The sequence below is a fragment of the Tasmannia lanceolata genome, unplaced genomic scaffold (assembly GCF_043159265.1).
Source record: "Tasmannia lanceolata isolate RefF3 unplaced genomic scaffold, GAP_Taslan_0.1 ptg000044l, whole genome shotgun sequence".
Lineage (NCBI taxonomy): Eukaryota > Viridiplantae > Streptophyta > Magnoliopsida > Canellales > Winteraceae > Tasmannia > Tasmannia lanceolata.
Window position 1 is genome coordinate 4888138 of NW_027518721.1, and position 22407 is coordinate 4910544.

The 22407-nt window shown below is 39.7% G+C and overlaps 1 protein-coding gene across 1 annotated transcript; it reads right to left on the reverse strand.

The window, feature by feature from the left end:
* Positions 1 to 380: 380 nt before the first annotated feature.
* LOC143863515 (heat stress transcription factor A-1-like) lies at positions 381 to 21167 on the reverse strand. Its single transcript, XM_077374194.1, has 2 exons — positions 20694 to 21167; positions 381 to 1600 (listed from the first exon to the last, which is right to left on the reverse strand). The coding sequence occupies exons 1-2, from the start codon at positions 20898 to 20900 to the stop codon at positions 782 to 784; spliced, it is 1026 nt and encodes a 341-aa protein (XP_077230309.1). The 5' UTR covers positions 20901 to 21167; the 3' UTR covers positions 381 to 781.
* Positions 21168 to 22407: the final 1240 nt, after the last annotated feature.

Sequence of the window (22407 nt, forward strand, 5' to 3'; positions counted from 1 at the left end):
GGTGTTGGCTTTGCAGCGGTCCCTATGAGGGCCACGCGTCAACAGCCAATTGGTTGTTGAGTTCGGACCCATCAGTGCTGAGTTCGGACCCATCATTGCTGAGTTCGGACCCCATCGGCATGTCTCCCCAATCAATACATGTAGAAGATTGAATCCTCAAACTAAGATAAATTTATTTGTCAGAGAAATTGCTACAATACACAGACAAAAAACTCAGGGTTAGCAGCCAACGAGTGTATAGTACACCCCCTGGAGAAATGAAGAAAATAACTTACTCGTGTTTGGAAAAGGAGTAAACAATGAGTAGATCAACAATAGGTGAAGTAGATGAAGTGCACTGACTTGCACACCCCTTGGAGGCTCTGTTACACGAGTGGAGGGAAAAAGGCAAAAGATTCCCAGATCATGTGAGATATCCTGAAACTCTTCTTTACATTTTTTTTTTTTTTTGAATCTCTCTTCTATACTGGTTTTGTTTTCATATAAAAAAAGAAAGAAAAGGGAAGTGATATATTCGCCCCTTTTGATCACTAGGGGACACCAGCGTCAATGGCAAAAAGGGAGCTAATGTACTTTATGTCAGAAAGATATAGTGGCTTTGATTGCAAAGTACACTGACAAATGGGTGTCCCTGGCGATAAAAGGGGCGTAAATATCATTTCCCAAAAAAAAATCTCTTCTATACTGGGTATTGTTTTTTATTCATCTAAGAGGGTAGAAGTCCCACGCTAAGTAAGAAGGTCAGGTTTTGAAATGTTTCCAGTTGAATCGTCTGCTCTGTTTATTCAACCCACATGCCAGTGTCCATAGCCTCTGGCAGATATGTCTCATTTTCTTCACTATTCTCTAATAATGCAGTGGTGGAAAGAAGCTGCTCCAACAAATCATCAGGTATATCTGGAAAGATTAGGGCATCATCACTTTCTGAAGAGATTTCCATTGGAGATGAAGTGTCCATTCCAAGTGATGTCCCATTCACATTAATAAAAGAATCATTTTCTCCATTTGTGGAAGGATCCAGTCCTAGAGGGATGCCGGTATTCGATATTGGCACAAGCAAAGTCGGCTTCAGGGTCTCATTTGTAGGAGGCACGTACGTCACTATCTGAGCATTGGACGTGGCAAGTTCATGTTCACCCTCTGCGCTAAGTTCAAGCGCGGGAAGTCGCCTTTTCTTGTTTAATTCAACTAAGCGCCTGTTATCATTCTGCTGCAAAAGTTGCCCCAAAAACCCTGGCGTCTGCATGGCCATTGCGAAAAATGACACCATTTGTTGCTGATGCTTTTCCATCCCTTCAAGACGTTGTCTCAAGGCGAGTAATTGAGGCTCAGTGCTTTGCTGATGTAGCCTGAGTTTTACCAACTCTTGCATGAGCACATTCTTATCCCTCTTGAGCTGCTCAATTTCCTCTTCAATCCCAAACTTTCCAACCTCAACACAAGCTCCGACAGGTGTAATTTTTCCTTGGGGTTGTTTCTGTTGAATGTTGCTCGTAGTAGGTTTCCTTCTGCTGATAGTCTTCAACATATGTTTTTGACCCTTACGAAATCCATCATTGGCGAACTCCAAGCAATCTGAATTAACCACCTTCTTAAAACCCTGGTTCAAAGAAATGGAGTTGCAGATAACTTATGATTGCTCCAAGAAATTGAAGGTGTATATTTCAAAATAGTTAATAAATTATATCCTGCAAACTATTGGATAAAATTACAGCTTCAACCATACACTAGAGAGAGCATGAAAGGTGCCACGTATCTTTTAAAGTTCACCAACAGAAAAACATCTAGATACAGATCATCATTAGTAATGGGAGGATGCTAGATTCACAGGTTTCCTTGCAAAAAAGGGGGTAAAGGGCGCCCCCATTGGTCAATTTGCATTTATGATGGCACAAAAAATTACAATCATAACTGTCATAAATGCAAATTGACCAATGGGGGCGCCCTTTACCCCCTTTTTGCAAGGGCTCCTATGAATCTAGCATTCCTCTTAGTCATGATGAATTTTCTTGCCACCATCAGTTAGGATGGTGACGGTTAGAAAGCAAGGTTTTGATCCCTGATGTGGACAAATTTTTTCATAAACTTCATGGAATATTAGGAAATCTCAAATCCTAAAACTAAGAACAGCATCTGCAACTTCAATCACGACAAAGGCAACTCTATTCTTTACAAAGAAAAATAAGCACCCATTGTGTTTATGAAAAGTAAACTGCATGAAGTGGACTCAAGTTACCTAAGCCAGAAAATTGTAACGAGAGAAATTTCCTTTTTGGAATCATTTAGACAACCTTACAGAAGCTAAATACTCCCGAAAGGTTGCAACATAAAATACATGATATCATACTGAAAAGTTTTTCAAGGTAAGATAGACTTTTAACATGACGGATGAATTTTCAAAGATCCATTTCAAGTACCTCTGTGCTACTTAATACTCTCCCAGGATTTAAAGCTGATTATCTCTGTGGTGACAGAAGAAGCTGGTTATTTAAATTCAGTTGTCCTTTCAACGTTAAATTGGCGTTCAACAGCAAGTGGCAGTGAAAATTGACAAAGCAACCTAGGGATACTAGAAAATCCATGTTTTTGCCCATTTTCAATATAAGCAGAAGGCTACTTTCTTATAATAAATCAAGAATGCGGTACCCATGAGACATGATAGATTTAATTTCAAGAAAACAATCATTTGAGACCCATTCAGTCCAATTCCAACCAAACTTTGAAATGAAGGTTTATTTTTGTTGGATGGATCAGAGTAGTGCCCAAGGAGGTCCTGGCCTTTCATACATATAGGAGAAGATAAATTAGCTGGGTTAAAGGATTAAAGTGAACCCGAAGATCAAGATTTATTGGATGACTCGTTTTTTAGAAATTATTTGGAAACTCAAAAGAAATTCTTTTAGTGGAAGGAGATTCTTAATGTGATGGCATGGGCCTTTTAGAAAAGACTGGGTCCAAAACTACGGTGCGTCAAGGATAAGCTTAGGAGGTGGTCTCAAGAAGGGAAGAGTTTAGTTAATTTTTAAATAGCTGAAAGTTTGAGAAAGATTAAAGAGCTGCTGATAAAGAAATACTAGGGAATCCATCCATAAAAGAGGTGTCTCTAAGGGAGGAGGATCTCAAAGAAGAATTTAACCAAATGATCCTTCAAGAAGAGATGAAGTGGATACAATGCCCAACAGTGAAATGGCTTGACGGAGACCAAAAACACAACTTACTTTCATGACATCGCTATTGCAATGAGGAGCAATAGGATTCACTCTTGGGTGGTGAATGAGGTTAGAAGCGACGGAGAAGGTCATCACTGGTGAAATTGTGAATTTCTATCGCTCTCTTTATTCCATGGAAAACTCTATCTGCTTTTTCTAGAGGGTCTAGAATTTAGCCAATTGGATTTGAAAAGTGATTGTCAGCTTAAAGAGAGGTTTAATGAGAATGAAGTTCAGAGGAATTTGTTATCCTTGAGTGATGATTGGGCCCTGAGCTCAGAGGGTTTTTGTATGCCCCTCTTCCATGAGTGTTGGGATAATGTCAAAACGAATGTCTTGGCTCTGTTCAAAGAATTTCACAATTGCTTGATTCTAGATTAGAGCACAGGAGCAACTTTCATCACTATCATTCCTAAGGACGGTCCAAAAATAGAGTCAGACTTCATGCCCATTAGCCTAGTAGGAAGAGTTAATAAAACTCTGGCCAAGGTTCTTGCAGATAGAATCAAGAAAGTTATGCGTCTGATCATCTCTCAAAATCAGAGTGCATTCATTCAAAGAAGACAAATTTTGGACGAAGCCCTTATCGCAAATGAGACCAGCGGATCATCATATTCACAACAATACCAAAGGAATGTTGTGCAAATTGGATATGAAATTGGCTTACAATAGAGCCGGGAGGGATTGTGAAAATCCGATATAGGGGGTCCCAAGTTGAATTAGAAATGGCAACTATGAGGAGGGAGAATACGGTTGTTTAAGAAAACTAGAATTTACCAATTTGAAAAACTTAAACCGATTAAGAGATCAAAAACAATATTTTAAGCATACAAGTTAAATCTAATGGTGCAATGCAAATGAAAGAGCAAAGAGATAGAAAGAGTGCACCCGAGATTTAAAGTGGTTCGGTCCTCAAACCCGAGGCCTACTCCACTCCACCAACCAAACCCGTTGATGGCTTCACTATTTGATCTTCTTAACCTTGGCGAAGATCGGTGCCAATTACAATTGCTTTAACCTTGGTGGCAATCCTCACCACGGAGAAAAACGGGCTCCGCTTCTCCGAATACTCGCCCGAATACAAATCTTGAAAGATGAAAGAAAGAACTAAAAAATCCCTTCACAAGGGTTACAAAAGATGTACAATTGAGAGCCTATGATCCAAATCCTAGAGTTGGTGATGAGAGGCACGATTGAAGCTTGATTCACTCTTGGGTATTCAAATGAGGTTTAAGAGTGTTAGGATTGATCGTTTGTATGTTTAGAACACCCATATTTATAGGAAAACCAAAATATGACCGTTCAATGGCATTGAGGTAATTCCAGCAAAATTCCAAACGGCTCTTTTTCAGACCGTTGGAGTGTTCTCGGAGTTCCGAGAATAATTCTCGGAGTTCCGAGAAAAAATCTCGGAGTTCCGAGAAGCCTCACAGAAATTGGAAAAAGTCTACTGGACCATTTCTCGGAGTTCCGAGAATAATTCTCGGAGTTCCGAGAATTCTCGGAGTTCCGAGAAAACCTCTCGGAGTTCCGAGAAGCCTATGCAGAGCAGATTTTCAATTCTGTTTTTGGGCTTCCAGTTCTCAACCAAGATGGGATTGCTATGAGGGTTCCAAGGTGTTGGAACTCCACAAATACAATCACTTGTCTATTTAGGGTGTGTGAGATTACCTTAATTATGCCTCTAAAAACCTAATCTAGGTTTGGATCAATTACATTAAAAAATGGTCTTCAATATTAATTTCTTCATGTCTTCAAGTCTTCATGACTTCTTGCTTGATGACTTTGGCCTTCCAATTAGTGGTCCAATGTGGGCTTCTTGGCCTTCAATCCAAGCATCCTTGATCTTACTTTATCAAGATCTTCAACTTAGACAAACAAACACATTAGTGATAAATGATCACTTGTGTATTGGAATCATCAAAACAAGATGGGAATGCCAAGGTAAAAACCATTGGGCTTACAATCTCCCCCTTTTTGATGATGACAAGCACAAGAGATTTACAAATCAAAGCATATACTCTTTTCATATTTTTCTTACACTAGAGACTTTACTCTAGATTCTTCTCCCCCTTTGTCATCAACAAAAAGAAGGGGTAAGAAAAACAAGGGTTTAAAATTTACAATTTTAAAGCTCCCCCTTTTTCAAAGAAAAATTCAATTTTAACTCCCCCTAGTTAAAATAATTTTACAATACAAGAGGGGTTATCAAACAAAACATACAAATGAAATATATTCAATTTTAAGTTCAAAAACCCCTAATCTACACAATATGAATATCATCATATGGGGGTTTTGGGAACCCAAGATTTCTTGGTCCCACATCTAGCCCTACTCTTGGATGCACATTGGAATTGGTAATGACCATTCATTCCACAAAAATGGCATCTAACAAGAGGGTTAGATACACTAGTCCTATCATGATAAGCATGTTGAGGTCTAAGACTAGTTTTACTTAGGATTATGTCAATAATTTTATTTCCATTTAGAAATCCATGTAAACATAATCTAAGTCTTTCATTTTCATTATGAAGATGGGATGTTTGAACTAAAAGCTCATTTCTTTCATCTTCATAAGAATTGGAGGAGCTTGCCATATTTTGAAATTTTAAAAGTTGGCAAGTTTTCTCATCCAAGCTACCCTTAAGGGTATTAATCTCAAGTTTATGATTTTCAAGTGTAACTTGTTCTTGAGATATGGAAGAAGATAAATCACTTTTCAAAAATTCAAGTTCTTTTTCTAACTTTAAAATGGATTTTTTAAGAACTTTGTTTTTGGAAATTTGGGTATGCAAGGTTTCACATAATTCATCATAAGGTATGCTATCACTTTTACTACTAGATGAAGAATATGAGGGGTTAGAGTTTACCTCAACTTCATGGGTGATTGTCATGAAGCAAAGATCATCTTTTTTATTTTCTTCCCCTTCACTTGAGCTTTTGCCCGATGTGCTTAACGCATCCCAACCGGCGGCAAGAGCCTTATGCTTCTTCCAATCCTTCTTACCCTTGTACTTAGAGGAAGTTGATTTTAGAAGTGGACAATCCGGTCTTTTGTGTCCTATCTTCCTGCAATTGAAGCATCTTAAGGCTCCATCAACATCACTTTCTTCTTTCTTCTTCTTATCTTTCTTATGCTTCTTTCTCCACAAGCTTTTGAATCTTCGTAAAGCTTCTTCTTCGTCACTATCCGCTTCACTTGATGAGTCTTCCTTGGAAGCCTTGAGTGCTAGGGATCTAAATTCCCTCTCCTTTGGCTTCTTTTCCTCTTGTCGGCTAGTAAGGAGCATCTCATGGGTGATGAGAGATCCTACAAGCTCCTCTATGGTTAGAGTCTTGAGATTTTTTGACTCTTGAATCGCGGTCACCTTTGGATCCCAATGGGGAGGAAGAGACCTAAGTAACTTACTCACAAGCTCATCGTTAGGATAAGATTTACCAAGATTAGCTAGTTCGTTAGAAATAATAGAAAAACGAGTATACATTTCCGAAATACTCTCGTTTGGACTCATTCTAAACATTTCATACTTGCTCTTTAACAAGTTTATTTTGGAATCCTTGACTTGTGATGTTCCCTCATGGGTAGTTGCAAGGGTATCCCAAATAGTCTTGGCGGAATCAAAAAGAGCAACTCTATTAAACTCCTCGGTAGCTAAGGCACAAAACAAGGAATTTATTGCTTTGTAGTTCAAATTAGCTTGCCTTTTCTCTACCACATTCCATTCTTCAAAAGGATTGGAAGGTACATTGTATCCATTTTCAACAATGTACCAAAGTTTCACATCTATCGAAAGAAGATAGATGCGCATCCTTGTTTTCCAATGTCCATAGTTTGACCCATTGAAGAAAGGAGGTCTACTTGTGGAATGGCCTTCCGGAAGTCCGGTTCCAATTTGGTGTGCCATTTCACAATTAGAAGTTGCCAAATAAAATCTTTCCCTAGTTAGATTTTGAAATAACTTTTACAAAAATTTTAAAATCTTTTAAGAGCCAAGGCTCTGATACCAAGTGAAAATCCGATATAGGGGGTCCCAAGTTGAATTAGAAATGGCAACTATGAGGAGGGAGAATACGGTTGTTTAAGAAAACTAGAATTTACCAATTTGAAAAACTTAAACCGATTAAGAGATCAAAAACAATATTTTAAGCATACAAGTTAAATCTAATGGTGCAATGCAAATGAAAGAGCAAAGAGATAGAAAGAGTGCACCCGAGATTTAAAGTGGTTCGGTCCTCAAACCCGAGGCCTACTCCACTCCACCAACCAAACCCGTTGATGGCTTCACTATTTGATCTTCTTAGCCTTGGCGAAGATCGGTGCCAATTACAATTGCTTTAACCTTGGTGGCAATCCTCACCACGGAGAAAAACGGGCTCCGCTTCTCCGAATACTCGCCCGAATACAAATCTTGAAAGATGAAAGAAAGAACTAAAAAATCCCTTCACAAGGGTTACAAAAGATGTACAATTGAGAGCCTATGATCCAAATCCTAGAGTTGGTGATGAGAGGCACGATTGAAGCTTGATTCACTCTTGGGTATTCAAATGAGGTTTAAGAGTGTTAGGATTGATCGTTTGTATGTTTAGAACACCCATATTTATAGGAAAACCAAAATATGACCGTTCAATGGCATTGAGGTAATTCCAGCAAAATTCCAAACGGCTCTTTTTCAGACCGTTGGAGTGTTCTCGGAGTTCCGAGAATAATTCTCGGAGTTCCGAGAAAAAATCTCGGAGTTCCGAGAAGCCTCACAGAAATTGGAAAAAGTCTACTGGACCATTTCTCGGAGTTCCGAGAATAATTCTCGGAGTTCCGAGAATTCTCGGAGTTCCGAGAAAACCTCTCGGAGTTCCGAGAAGCCTATGCAGAGCAGATTTTCAATTCTGTTTTTGGGCTTCCAGTTCTCAACCAAGATGGGATTGCTATGAGGGTTCCAAGGTGTTGGAACTCCACAAATACAATCACTTGTCTATTTAGGGTGTGTGAGATTACCTTAATTATGCCTCTAAAAACCTAATCTAGGTTTGGATCAATTACATTAAAAAATGGTCTTCAATATTAATTTCTTCATGTCTTCAAGTCTTCATGACTTCTTGCTTGATGACTTTGGCCTTCCAATTAGTGGTCCAATGTGGGCTTCTTGGCCTTCAATCCAAGCATCCTTGATCTTACTTTATCAAGATCTTCAACTTAGACAAACAAACACATTAGTGATAAATGATCACTTGTGTATTGGAATCATCAAAACAAGATGGGAATGCCAAGGTAAAAACCATTGGGCTTACAATCTCCCCCTTTTTGATGATGACAAGCACAAGAGATTTACAAATCAAAGCATATACTCTTTTCATATTTTTCTTACACTAGAGACTTTACTCTAGATTCTTCTCCCCCTTTGTCATCAACAAAAAGAAGGGGTAAGAAAAACAAGGGTTTAAAATTTACAATTTTAAAGCTCCCCCTTTTTCAAAGAAAAATTCAATTTTAACTCCCCCTAGTTAAAATAATTTTACAATACAAGAGGGGTTATCAAACAAAACATACAAATGAAATATATTCAATTTTAAGTTCAAAAACCCCTAATCTACACAATATGAATATCATCATATGGGGGTTTTGGGAACCCAAGATTTCTTGGTCCCACATCTAGCCCTACTCTTGGATGCACATTGGAATTGGTAATGACCATTCATTCCACAAAAATGGCATCTAACAAGAGAGTTAGATACACTAGTCCTATCATGATAAGCATGTTGAGGTCTAAGACTAGTTTTACTTAGGATTATGTCAATAATTTTATTTCCATTTAGAAATCCATGTAAACATAATCTAAGTCTTTCATTTTCATTATGAAGATGGGATGTTTGAACTAAAAGCTCATTTCTTTCATCTTCATAAGAATTGGAGGAGCTTGCCATATTTTGAAATTTTAAAAGTTGGCAAGTTTTCTCATCCAAGCTACCCTTAAGGGTATTAATCTCAAGTTTATGATTTTCAAGTGTAACTTGTTCTTGAGATATGGAAGAAGATAAATCACTTTTCAAAAATTCAAGTTCTTTTTCTAACTTTAAAATGGATTTTTTAAGAACTTTGTTTTTGGAAATTTGGGTATGCAAGGTTTCACATAATTCATCATAAGGTATGCTATCACTTTTACTACTAGATGAAGAATATGAGGGGTTAGAGTTTACCTCAACTTCATGGGTGATTGTCATGAAGCAAAGATCATCTTTTTTATTTTCTTCCCCTTCACTTGAGCTTTTGCCCGATGTGCTTAACGCATCCCAACCGGCGGCAAGAGCCTTATGCTTCTTCCAATCCTTCTTACCCTTGTACTTAGAGGAAGTTGATTTTAGAAGTGGACAATCCGGTCTTTTGTGTCCTATCTTCCTGCAATTGAAGCATCTTAAGGCTCCATCAACATCACTTTCTTCTTTCTTCTTCTTATCTTTCTTATGCTTCTTTCTCCACAAGCTTTTGAATCTTCGTAAAGCTTCTTCTTCGTCACTATCCGCTTCACTTGATGAGTCTTCCTTGGAAGCCTTGAGTGCTAGGGATCTAAATTCCCTCTCCTTTGGCTTCTTTTCCTCTTGTCGGCTAGTAAGGAGCATCTCATGGGTGATGAGAGATCCTACAAGCTCCTCTATGGTTAGAGTCTTGAGATTTTTTGACTCTTGAATCGCGGTCACCTTTGGATCCCAATGGGGAGGAAGAGACCTAAGTAACTTACTCACAAGCTCATCGTTAGGATAAGATTTACCAAGATTAGCTAGTTCGTTAGAAATAATAGAAAAACGAGTATACATTTCCGAAATACTCTCGTTTGGACTCATTCTAAACATTTCATACTTGCTCTTTAACAAGTTTATTTTGGAATCCTTGACTTGTGATGTTCCCTCATGGGTAGTTGCAAGGGTATCCCAAATAGTCTTGGCGGAATCAAAAAGAGCAACTCTATTAAACTCCTCGGTAGCTAAGGCACAAAACAAGGAATTTATTGCTTTGTAGTTCAAATTAGCTTGCCTTTTCTCTACCACATTCCATTCTTCAAAAGGATTGGAAGGTACATTGTATCCATTTTCAACAATGTACCAAAGTTTCACATCTATCGAAAGAAGATAGATGCGCATCCTTGTTTTCCAATGTCCATAGTTTGACCCATTGAAGAAAGGAGGTCTACTTGTGGAATGGCCTTCCGGAAGTCCGGTTCCAATTTGGTGTGCCATTTCACAATTAGAAGTTGCCAAATAAAATCTTTCCCTAGTTAGATTTTGAAATAACTTTTACAAAAATTTTAAAATCTTTTAAGAGCCAAGGCTCTGATACCAAGTGAAAATCCGATATAGGGGGTCCCAAGTTGAATTAGAAATGGCAACTATGAGGAGGGAGAATACGGTTGTTTAAGAAAACTAGAATTTACCAATTTGAAAAACTTAAACCGATTAAGAGATCAAAAACAATATTTTAAGCATACAAGTTAAATCTAATGGTGCAATGCAAATGAAAGAGCAAAGAGATAGAAAGAGTGCACCCGAGATTTAAAGTGGTTCGGTCCTCAAACCCGAGGCCTACTCCACTCCACCAACCAAACCCGTTGATGGCTTCACTATTTGATCTTCTTAGCCTTGGCGAAGATCGGTGCCAATTACAATTGCTTTAACCTTGGTGGCAATCCTCACCACGGAGAAAAACGGGCTCCGCTTCTCCGAATACTCGCCCGAATACAAATCTTGAAAGATGAAAGAAAGAACTAAAAAATCCCTTCACAAGGGTTACAAAAGATGTACAATTGAGAGCCTATGATCCAAATCCTAGAGTTGGTGATGAGAGGCACGATTGAAGCTTGATTCACTCTTGGGTATTCAAATGAGGTTTAAGAGTGTTAGGATTGATCGTTTGTATGTTTAGAACACCCATATTTATAGGAAAACCAAAATATGACCGTTCAATGGCATTGAGGTAATTCCAGCAAAATTCCAAACGGCTCTTTTTCAGACCGTTGGAGTGTTCTCGGAGTTCCGAGAATAATTCTCGGAGTTCCGAGAATTCTCGGAGTTCCGAGAAAAAATCTCGGAGTTCCGAGAAGCCTCACAGAAATTGGAAAAAGTCTACTGGACCATTTCTCGGAGTTCCGAGAATAATTCTCGGAGTTCCGAGAATTCTCGGAGTTCCGAGAAAACCTCTCGGAGTTCCGAGAAGCCTATGCAGAGCAGATTTTCAATTCTGTTTTTGGGCTTCCAGTTCTCAACCAAGATGGGATTGCTATGAGGGTTCCAAGGTGTTGGAACTCCACAAATACAATCACTTGTCTATTTAGGGTGTGTGAGATTACCTTAATTATGCCTCTAAAAACCTAATCTAGGTTTGGATCAATTACATTAAAAAATGGTCTTCAATATTAATTTCTTCATGTCTTCAAGTCTTCATGACTTCTTGCTTGATGACTTTGGCCTTCCAATTAGTGGTCCAATGTGGGCTTCTTGGCCTTCAATCCAAGCATCCTTGATCTTACTTTATCAAGATCTTCAACTTAGACAAACAAACACATTAGTGATAAATGATCACTTGTGTATTGGAATCATCAAAACAAGATGGGAATGCCAAGGTAAAAACCATTGGGCTTACAGATTGCTTAGATTACATTATGAGATGGATAGGATCCGATTTTAAGCGGGGGTCATGGATTTATAACTATATTTATTCTCCTTGATTCTCTATTCTAATTAACAGATCTCCACACGGGGTCTTCAAGGGTTTCCGTGGGCCGTGGCCTTAGGCAAGGAGACCCTATATCACCCTTCTTGTTTACGATCTTGTCGGAAGAACAGAGTAGAATGGATGATACCATGAATCTTAGAATGATTGAAGGCTTCAAAATCAGTCCTCTGGGAGTTGAGGTATTCCACCTTCAATATGCTGATGGTACTTTACTCCTCGGTATTGCTGATGAGGAAAAGATATAAAATCTCAAGGTAGTCATTCGTTGTAACGAAGCGACGTTGTGTGTCAATATTCTTGGATGTAGAGTGGGATCCGTCCCTAGCACTTACCCAGGCCTCCCTAATTACGGAAAGCGACCTCTCAAAGCTCAATAAGATCCAATCATTGAAAAGATAATGAAAGGTCTCTCTTCACTATCCATTTCCGGAGATGGCTACGATTCTCTCCAAACCACCACATCCATTTTCCTCCAAGAGTTGTGTTCATCATCTTCAGACTTCTGATACCCAGGCCCACGTATCACTTAGCTTTGCCGACCTCTTTTCAACGACCTATTTTTTTTTCCTGAATGGCAAAGATATTCATTAGATAGAAAAACACCGAGATGGTCAATACAACAACACGGAAAAAGATTAAAAATATTCAAGACATAGGGAAAAGAACAACCCCATCAACTGAGACACGAAAGAGAGGTCATGGAGGAAGAAAATCATAGATCTCCAGACCCTCTTTAAAGACACCATCCCTAGCTAGCCGGTTGGCATCGCCATTAGCCGACCTCATCACATGCCGAAAAGATATCTGCGATCCTTCCACTCTATCTTGGATTTCATCAAAGAACGGAGCAAATCTCCACAAGAAAGGGTGGGAACCGTAAGCCAACAGATCACATTGAGTGAGTCTCCTTCCTCCACAACTTTATCCAAAGCTCCTCTCTTTAGGAGCTTGATTCCCTAATGAACATCACGCACTTCCGCTTCACTGGAGTTTGCAACTCCAATAGGGCCCACACAGGACCATCTCACAGATGCCACTTGATCTCTAAAAATACCCCCAATTTATGATGGTCCGAGATTCCCGAAGCTAGATTCGTCAAAATTGAGTTCTAAAAAACCAAGGGAGGTGGCATCTAGTCCTACAATCAGAGGCCACTGCTCTAAAATGTTACACACCACCTCCATCCAAACCAAAGTTCAAAAGCCAACACAAACCTGAAACAAGACACAATCATCACCCAAGAGATCATTTGGCAACACCTTTAGAAAAAAGGAAAGCTGGAGACTAAGAGTGCCCTTTGAAGACTCCAGCATTCCTCTCCTTCCAGATCACCCAAATAACTGCCAGATCACCCAGATAACTGCAAGGAAAGAGACCTTCCATAAAATCTTGCCTTTCTTCCTCTAAGGGACCAGCCACCAACTTTCCAAAAGGTTTAGACGATTGGCAGGAAATACCCATGGCATGCCAAACCTGCCAAGGAGCCTACTCCAAAGATCCCTGGCAAACCTGCAGCGCAAAAAAAAGTGATCGATTGTCTCTCTTGCCTCGATAAACATAAGAAATGGAACCTTCTTGATAATATTGTTAGTTTTCGAATAACAAGTGATTGACTATCCCTCCTCCCTTTTCAATCCACAGATGGAACCTACTTGATAATGCTGTTATTTTTCGATCACCCCATAAGAAATTTCCGTGAAATTGTTCGATGCACTTGGTAATAATGATTGAGAACATATTCGTACAAAAGAATATGTTATTGTTGTGAGGTACTTTTGAAATTCCAAGGGTAGGCCCGAGTACTTACTCTAATGGCAACTAATGAGGAGGTAAAATTAGGTTACTAACAAGTTTTAACCTTTTGAAAACTTCTAACCCAATTTTGAAGATTAAGAGATCAATGATGGAATTTAAACACACAAGTTAAATCCTAAGTGCAATGCAAATATAAGGCAAGAGATAAGAGAGAGTGCACCCGAGATTTAAAGTGGTTCGGTTCTCAAAACGCGAGGCCTACTCCACTCCACCAACCAAACCCGTTGATGGCTTCACTATTTGATCTTCTTAACTTCGGCGAAGATCGGTGCCGATTACAATTCCAATTGTCTTTAACCTTGGTGGCAATCCTCACCACGGAGAGTGGGCTCCGCTTCTCCGAACACTCGCCCGAATACAATGTTCTTGATAAAGAAAGAAAGAACAAAAAATCCCTCACAGGGTTTACAAACTTTGTAGAAGATGTACAAATTTGAGCCTATGATCCAAATCCTAAATCTAGAGGATAAGAGGCATAAACAAGCTTGATTCACTCTTAGGATGTTCAAATAGAGTTTTTGAGTGTTGGGATTCATTATTGGGAAGATTAGAAAGCCCATATATATAGAAAACCCAAAATATGACCATTTGGTGGCATAGTGGTAATTCTGGCAAAAACACCAACAGCTCTTTTTTCTTCCCGAAGTAGTGGTCTCGGAGTTCCGAGAAATTCCTCGGAGTTCCGAGAATTTCTCTCGAAGTTCCGGGAATGCAAACAGAAGTTGGAAAAAAGCTACTGGACCAAATCTCGGAGTTCCGAGAAGCCTATATGCAGCAGATTTTCAATTCTGTTTTTGGGCTTCCAACTCTACACCAAGTTGGGATTGTTATGAGGGTTCCAAAGTGTTGGAACACCACAAGGACAATCTCTTAAAACATTTTTAGGGTGTGTGAGATTACTTTATTTATGCCTCTTAAAATCCTAAACTAGGATTGGATCTTATACATTCTTACATGACTTCGATCTTCAATTGCGATGCTTTAAGTCTTCATGCGTCTTGGATCTCCAATGTCTTTGGCCTTCCGAATGTGGTCCAATGAGAGCTTCTTGGCCTCAATCCAAGCAATCTTGTCATAGCACGATTATGATCTACAACTTAGACATCCAAACACATTAGTGATCTAAATCACTTGTGTATCAAAAGAAGATGGGAATGCCAAGGTGGGAACCATTGGGCTTACAACTTTGATGCAAAACGGTGTTTTTCAACGTTCTTTTGTATTAATAGTCCATGTCGTTGGGAGGTACTTTGATGTCAAAATGGTGTTTTTCAACGTTCTTTTGTATTTTCTGTCCATGTTAAAATGCCCAATCATTATTACCAAGTGCATCGAACAATTTCAGGGAAATTTCTTATGGGGTGATTTGAAAACTAACAGTATTATCAAGAAGGTTCCATCTGGTGGATTGAAAGGAGGTCGGCAAAGCTAAGTGATGCATGAGCCTGGGCTTAAGAAATTAGGAGATGATGAACACAACTATGCGAGGAAAATGGCTGTGGTGGTTTGGAGAGAATCATAGCCATCTCCGAAGAAATGTAATACTGGAGAAATATGGCGAAGACTGTGGAGATTGGATCTTAAAAAAGGAATACATGTATAAATGATTTATTTGGGGAGATAAAATGGCAGGATTAATGCTCTTTCAAAAAAGGATTCATTTCAGAGTAGGTAAAGGCAATAAGATTAGTTTCTGGCTTGATTTGTGATGTGGGGATGTGCCCCTCGATGTTAAGTTTCCAAGATCTATTCTAGGTGGCTTTGAATCTGGGGAGTTTGGTCCAAGAAGTGATTCAGAAGCAGGAAGGTGGCATCAGCTAGAGGGTTCGGTTCCGTAAGAATTTCTTTGCTAGGGAGATCAATAGATTGGCCAGCTTCACGGAACTCCTTGACACAATCTTTATCAAGAGGAATGGAGAGGATAGGAGGGTGTAGATCTGGGAACCAGGTGGTGTCTTTTCGGTTTGCTCTTACTACAAGTGCTTAATGCCAGCTTCATTTGCCATGCCAACTTACAAAGCCTCAGGATCCCCCACCTCCCCCTCGCGTGTGTGCACTCGCTTGGACCGTATGCCTCATCAAATTTCTTACTATGGACCACTTGAGAAGCTAGAGGATGATCATTGTTAACCACGACGCTATCTGCCTTGAGGCAAGAGAGTCAGTAGACCATTTGTTCCTATGTATTCTAATTATTTGAGGTCGACTCGATTCTTCTGGCTTATATTGAGATCTTTCTGGGAGCTGGTCTTTTGCCCCTTGGCCGAGGAGGGTCGATATGCTTTGGAGTTTGGAGTTTGGAGTTTGGTCTTGCTGGTGGTTGTTAGAAATTAGCTAGGGTTAGAGAGAGAGGAAGAAGAAGATGAGTAGAGATGATGGAGAGTCTCCACTAGGGAGCGCTCTACACACATACAATGTATATATAGGCCCAAATAGGGCAAGTGAGTACAAAGACTACAATACCCTCTATACTAGAGGTAATGACTAAACTACCCTACAACATGTTATTCATCACTCCCCCTCAAGCTGGAGTGTATATACTAGGGGAACTCCAGCTTGGTATAAAGGAGATTACAACAACTAAAAATAACAAAAAGTACAATAAGCTCATACACACATCCAGCTTGGTATAACACTCATTAAGCTGGTGTGGTAAATACATAATGAAATCATAATACTAAAAAGGACAGCAATGGCCACAATAAACAGCATCGAGATCAATGTCCATAAAAAAGAGCAGCTCCCCTGAAATAGCACAACAGCGAGAGCGATCAAACAGGGCCTCTCCCTAAATGAGAGCACGGCGAACAGATCCACATATCAAGAGCAATGGAGGCGCCATGGCAAGAACAGCTACAATCCAGCAAGCAAAAGGGGCAAACCAAAGGTGCGCACAGCGAACACTGGCGAAGTAACATAACGCTAAGTGAAGAGGATAACAACCGATGGGGAAACCATCAAAGACAAGGTCAACGGGGAAACCGTCGCCTGGAGAGAAGGGATAGAGAGAAAAAGGATAACCAACCAACGATGGGGAAACCATCCTCTCGAGACTAGGTCGACGGCATGAACATCGTCGTCTGAAAAGATAAGAAGAGAGGAAGAGGATAATCAACCAACGATGAGGAAACTATCGTCTGGTGACAAAGTCGACGGCATGAACATCGTCGCCTGAAGATAAGAAGAGGAAGATAACCAACCAACGATGAGGACACCATCGCCTGAAGCCAAGGTTGACAGCATGAACATCGTTGCCTGAAAAGAGCCGACCAACGATGGGGAAACCATCGTCCAGAAAAGAGAGGTCGACGGAAAAAGACCATCGCCTGTCAGAGAGCCGACTAGCGATGGATATGGAAGCCATCGCTTGGAAAAGGAGAGAGAAGATAACCAACCAACGATTGGGAAACCATCGTCTAGAAAGAAGGTCAACGACATGAACATCATCGCCTAATGAGAGGTCGACAGGGAAACCGTCGCCTCAAGATAACAAGATAAAAGGAAGAAGATAACCTAACAACGATGGGGAACCATCGTCCGATGCAGATAACGCATAAAACCAGAAAGAAATGTGAATGCGAAAAACTACGGCAAGAGAAGACATGAAGGAGAAGACAACATGAAGGGATAAGGCATAAAGCCGAACAACACAAAGAGACATGAAAAACAAGAGAGCGCTCCCTCAAGAAGACAAAGACAACACTCCCCCTCAAGAAAAGACTACAAAGTGGACAACACTCCTCCTAAAGAAAAGACACAAAGAACTACATGACAACACTCCCCCTCAAGTTGAAGCCGACGGGCTCTCAACTTGCAACCAAAAAATGACAAACAAGGGGCAGCACCTCTCTCGGACATTTCACCAAACACTTGGTATGCCCCTTGAATAACACATAAAGGACATAGAAAAATTGAAACAACACATAGAAGAATGGAAAGAAAGAGATACAAGATGACAAGGACACAACCATAAGACAATAAAAGAAAATAAACAATTCCAACAACCACATAAAAAGGCTTCCAAGGTACCATACCTCTCTTGGACATTTCAACGAACATCTGGTGTGCGCCTTGGAGAACTACATAAAAGACATATAAGACATATGAAAGAAAGAGATGACAAGAAGATGACGGTGGTGAGAAAGTAAGGTCAAAAAGGGATTTGGGATTGGGAGTTGAGATTGGGATGTTTGAGTGGAGAGCGACAAGGCCAAAAAATAAAACAAATATATATATATATATATATATATATATATATATATATATATATATATATATGAGGAAACTGTTGGTGCACTTAAGCTCACCAAACTTATGGTGAGCTTAAGCGCCCAATCACATGGGGGCCCACTTTGTTAGGATGATCCAAAGCATTCATTTTAAAGTCCCTTACATAGATAGGGGGTGTACCAAAAATCAGCTCCATAGCATCATCCTAACCCCTCCATTTGTGGAGGACAAAAATGGACAGACACAAATCTGCCCATTTTTTGTCCTCCACAAATGGAGGGGTTAGGATGATCCTACGGAGCTGATTTTTGGTACACCCCCTATCTATCATAAGGCCTTGCAAATGAATGGTTTGGATCACCACATGTGACTGGGGAGCCATGTGGTTGGGGAGCTTAAGCGCACCATAGGTTTGGTGCGCTTAAGCTCACCAACAGTTTCCTCTATATATATATATATATATATATATATATATATATATATATAGAAAAGAGAAAATAAGGGGAGTTTGGGTTGAGATTGGAGATTCAAAAGAGAACGAAAGGGGATAGATGGTGGAGACACATGGTGGCGGCAAAAGAGATTTTTTTTTCTCTGTGTGAGATTTACAGCAAACCCAAGAGGGTTTCTGTAATGTGCATAAGAGAGACCCGAGAGGATGAGATGTTTTATGGCAAACACACACATTGGCCGTAAAGAGGAGAAGAGATAGAGAAAGATTATAGAGAGAGATTTTTGAGGGTTGGGGGGAGATATTTTCGAAACATGGCGAGGAGATAGAGAGATGGGTTTACGGCAAGCCCAAACCCAGATTTGGGTTTTGCGCAAATGCGCAACGAGAGAAATAAAAAAAAAGGGAGAAAATCTTGGGGAGATTGAGAGAAAATAGCATTTGAGATATATTTGGGATTTTAGGAGAGAACAAGAGGAAAATAAGAGAGAGCGAAAGGAAAATACGAGAGATTTGAGAGATGGCAGCGAGAGAGAGAAACGTGGATGCAGGATAGACTCTTCTTCTTTCTTTCTTCTTCCCAAAGGATCTTTGCTATGATACCATGTTAGAAATGAGCTAGGGTTAGAGAGAGAGAAAGAAGAAGATGAGTAGAGATGATGGAGAGTCTCCACTAGGGAGCACTCTACACACATACAATGTATATATAGGCCCAAATAGGGCAAGTGAGTACAAAGACTACAATACCCTCTATACTAGAGGTAATGACTAAACTGCCCTACAACATGTTATTCAACAGTGGTTATACAGTGCCTTTGGAAAGAGATGAACAATCACATATTGAAAGGTCTGTCAAAAGGTATCCGTAGTAGTCAACAACGCATCTTCTCTCTGTTGGTGCGGTGGGGCAGTATCTTGTCGGGAATTCAGGGGAGTAATGAAGAAGTCCATAAGAAGATCAGGAATGAGATTCGATTAATCAAAGGCACTAAGAGTAGAGCAACTCCCAGATGGACACCACCGCCCCTAGGCTTCCTTAGGCTAAATTATGATGGCTCCAGTTTTGGGAACCTTGGACCCGCAGGTGCTAACGGTACCCTTCATGAGCACAGCAAAATCACAGGACTTTCTCGGGACCTTTGGGCAGACAGCTTCAACCATGGCAGAAATGCAAGCGCTTCTAACAGTTATTCCCCTAATGGATGTGAGCAATTTGGACCACACCATAGTGAAAGGAGACTCCAAGAATGTCATAACTTGGATGAAAGTAGAAGAAGATTACCCATGGAGGTGTGCTAATGCCATTGGAGAAATTCGAGACAGAATTGAGGGTCATGCAGTCATGTTTCAGCATGTTATGAGGTCGGCTGATAAGGACGCCGATCAGTTGGCTCATTCGGAAACTAAAAGATCTACTCTGGAACTCGTAAACTTCCATCCACCATGATGGTTTCTGGATTGTAACTTTGCTTTTATTTCTTTTTCTTTTTTTATTTTGTAAGTGCTGACCATTTTGGTCCCCGGACTTCGGCCCTCTATTTTTTAATGAATTCATAGTTACCATTCAAAAAAAAAAAATTGGGTTCATGAAGACTGGCGAGCATAATCAAGGAGTTTTGCACTTGGCGAGGGGCATAATATATTATACAAAAGGAAGTAGCGTAACAGCAGGACAATGGATAAAGGAGTCTCTGGGACATTTACATACATACAGAAAGATCACGACTGACATAACATCTAAGTGTTACATACAAATATCCAATGGATTTGTTATTTACCTACAACTCAGAAGTCTACAAAAATAGAACTCAAAGAGAGTTACACAATTGCAGGGAAAGATTCGTCTTGACATGTTAAGAATCAAGACCCACAAAACACAGGGGCAACTCGAATTCTTCATAGTAAAGACAAATAGAATGATAATTGAAACACTAAAGCCCTATTCCTTTAAGATTATGATTTATGGCAACTGATTGTAAGTCCAAAACCAATTATTGGACTCAATTAATTCTGAGTCCAATAATTGAATTTGGACTCACAAAAAGTTGGCATAATCTTAAACAAAAAGGACCTAATTAAGAGCAAATAAAAGGATCTAACTCAATTATAAATCTCTCATGAAAAAACAAACTAAACTAAAATCAAGTCTATGGCTAATGGATTACATCACTAAACCTAAAACAATTAAGAATCACAACACCATGAACAAAGAAAAGAACTAAAAGTAACTGTAATCTACAGATAAGGAAAGAAAAAGTGAAAGACTCACATATTGGTTGAGCTGTCTGACAAAGCTGGAGAAATTGTTGTGTTTAAAGTAATTGGGCAACAAATCTTGAGAAAACGCGGATTGATTCCACACAATGAAACTCTCATTCGTGGGGCTCCATGAAACAACTGAATCAGTGGCAGAATCATCGACCATGTCGTAACATTTGATCAGAAATCGCGTTAGAGAATTCCCATAAACTTCCATGTTTGTTATTGTTCTTAAAAAAAACTCGAATGGCTGTGAATTGAGAACGAATTTTGTTCCGATTTCGCTATGATCTCTACTTTATCGAATTACAGAAGGCAGAAATGGAGGAAATTCGAAAACCCTAGAGGGAGGAGAGGGAGATTACCGGTCAAATAACAGACATCCTTTCCTAAAACATAAAAGCAAATAGGGCATGGTGAACAAACGATTGTGATTTTCAATCGGTTAAAGAGGGGACTGATATTTCATATTTGCACTAGGTATATGGTGGCAGCCTTTTATAGGTAAAGGGCGGAGAGAGAAAAAATATCCGAGAGATTTTTGTCTCTCTACCCTTTATATTGGACGGTCAGCCACGTATAAAAACTCCTTAAATCGATCTCATATATGTCTTTCTCTCTTGTGAAGAGATAGACACATAGAGGGTCGATTTAAGATATTTGGGGGTCGAAAACATGTTTTGATACATGACGTTCATGTCTCTCGTCTTTTATATTTAAAGAGCTGTAAAAAGGCTTTTACGGTCCCCAAAAAAGCACTTACATGACAGTTATATGCTAAAAGACGAGATACATGAGCATCATGTATCAAAATATAGTTGTGCTGAAATCATTTCCCTCGATTTATTATATGATGGTAACCAGTTATCAGCCTATTAAAATTCCCAAAAAAGGGCAGTGATAAATTCACCCCCTGCTAGGGTGAATTCACTACGTATTTTTCTAAATAGAATGTACAGCCCACACCATAAGATGTTCCAAACCACCCATTTGAGGGGACACAACCTAAATTAGAGCTGCAACTCGGTCGGGCGGGTCGGGTTTTGAAGAACCCAACCCTACCTGAGAAATATCTCGGGTCGGGTTGGGTTTTTTTTTTCTGGAAAACTCACGATTTCCAAACCCGGCCCTACCCATGATAAATCTTGGGTCGGGATTTTTTACGTTGGCAAAATTTTTTAAGGAAAACTCTTGTTTGGCAAGGCAACTCAACTCATAGAAGTAGAAAAACTCAAGCATGGCAAACTCTTTAGTGCATTAACTAATAACTAGTCCAAAGAGAATAAATTGATGCTCATATGAGATAAATAGCAAACTATTTAGTGCATTAACTATTTAGTTGAAACTTGAAACCCTAGAGCTAAAGGGGGTAAACGAACAGAAGATGGAAAGAGTCCTTGTGATTGTGTGCGTGCGTGAGTTTTACTTTTAAGTTTCCACTTTTAAAGTAACAAAGTTTTAGAAAAAACAAAATACATACTATAACCTAAGTAACTCGGGTTGGGCCCCTTCAAACCCGGCTCGACCCGAGATTCATGTAGGCTTTTGGATCGTAGACCCGGCTTGACCCGAAACCCGAGAAACATGAACCCAACCCAAGCTATTTTTGGGTCGGGTTGATGCGGGTCGGGTAAGACCCTACCCAAGTTGCAATCCTAACCTAAATAGGTTGTGCCCCAAAAGTCATTTCCATAGGATGATTCTAACCCTCCGATCGAAAGAGC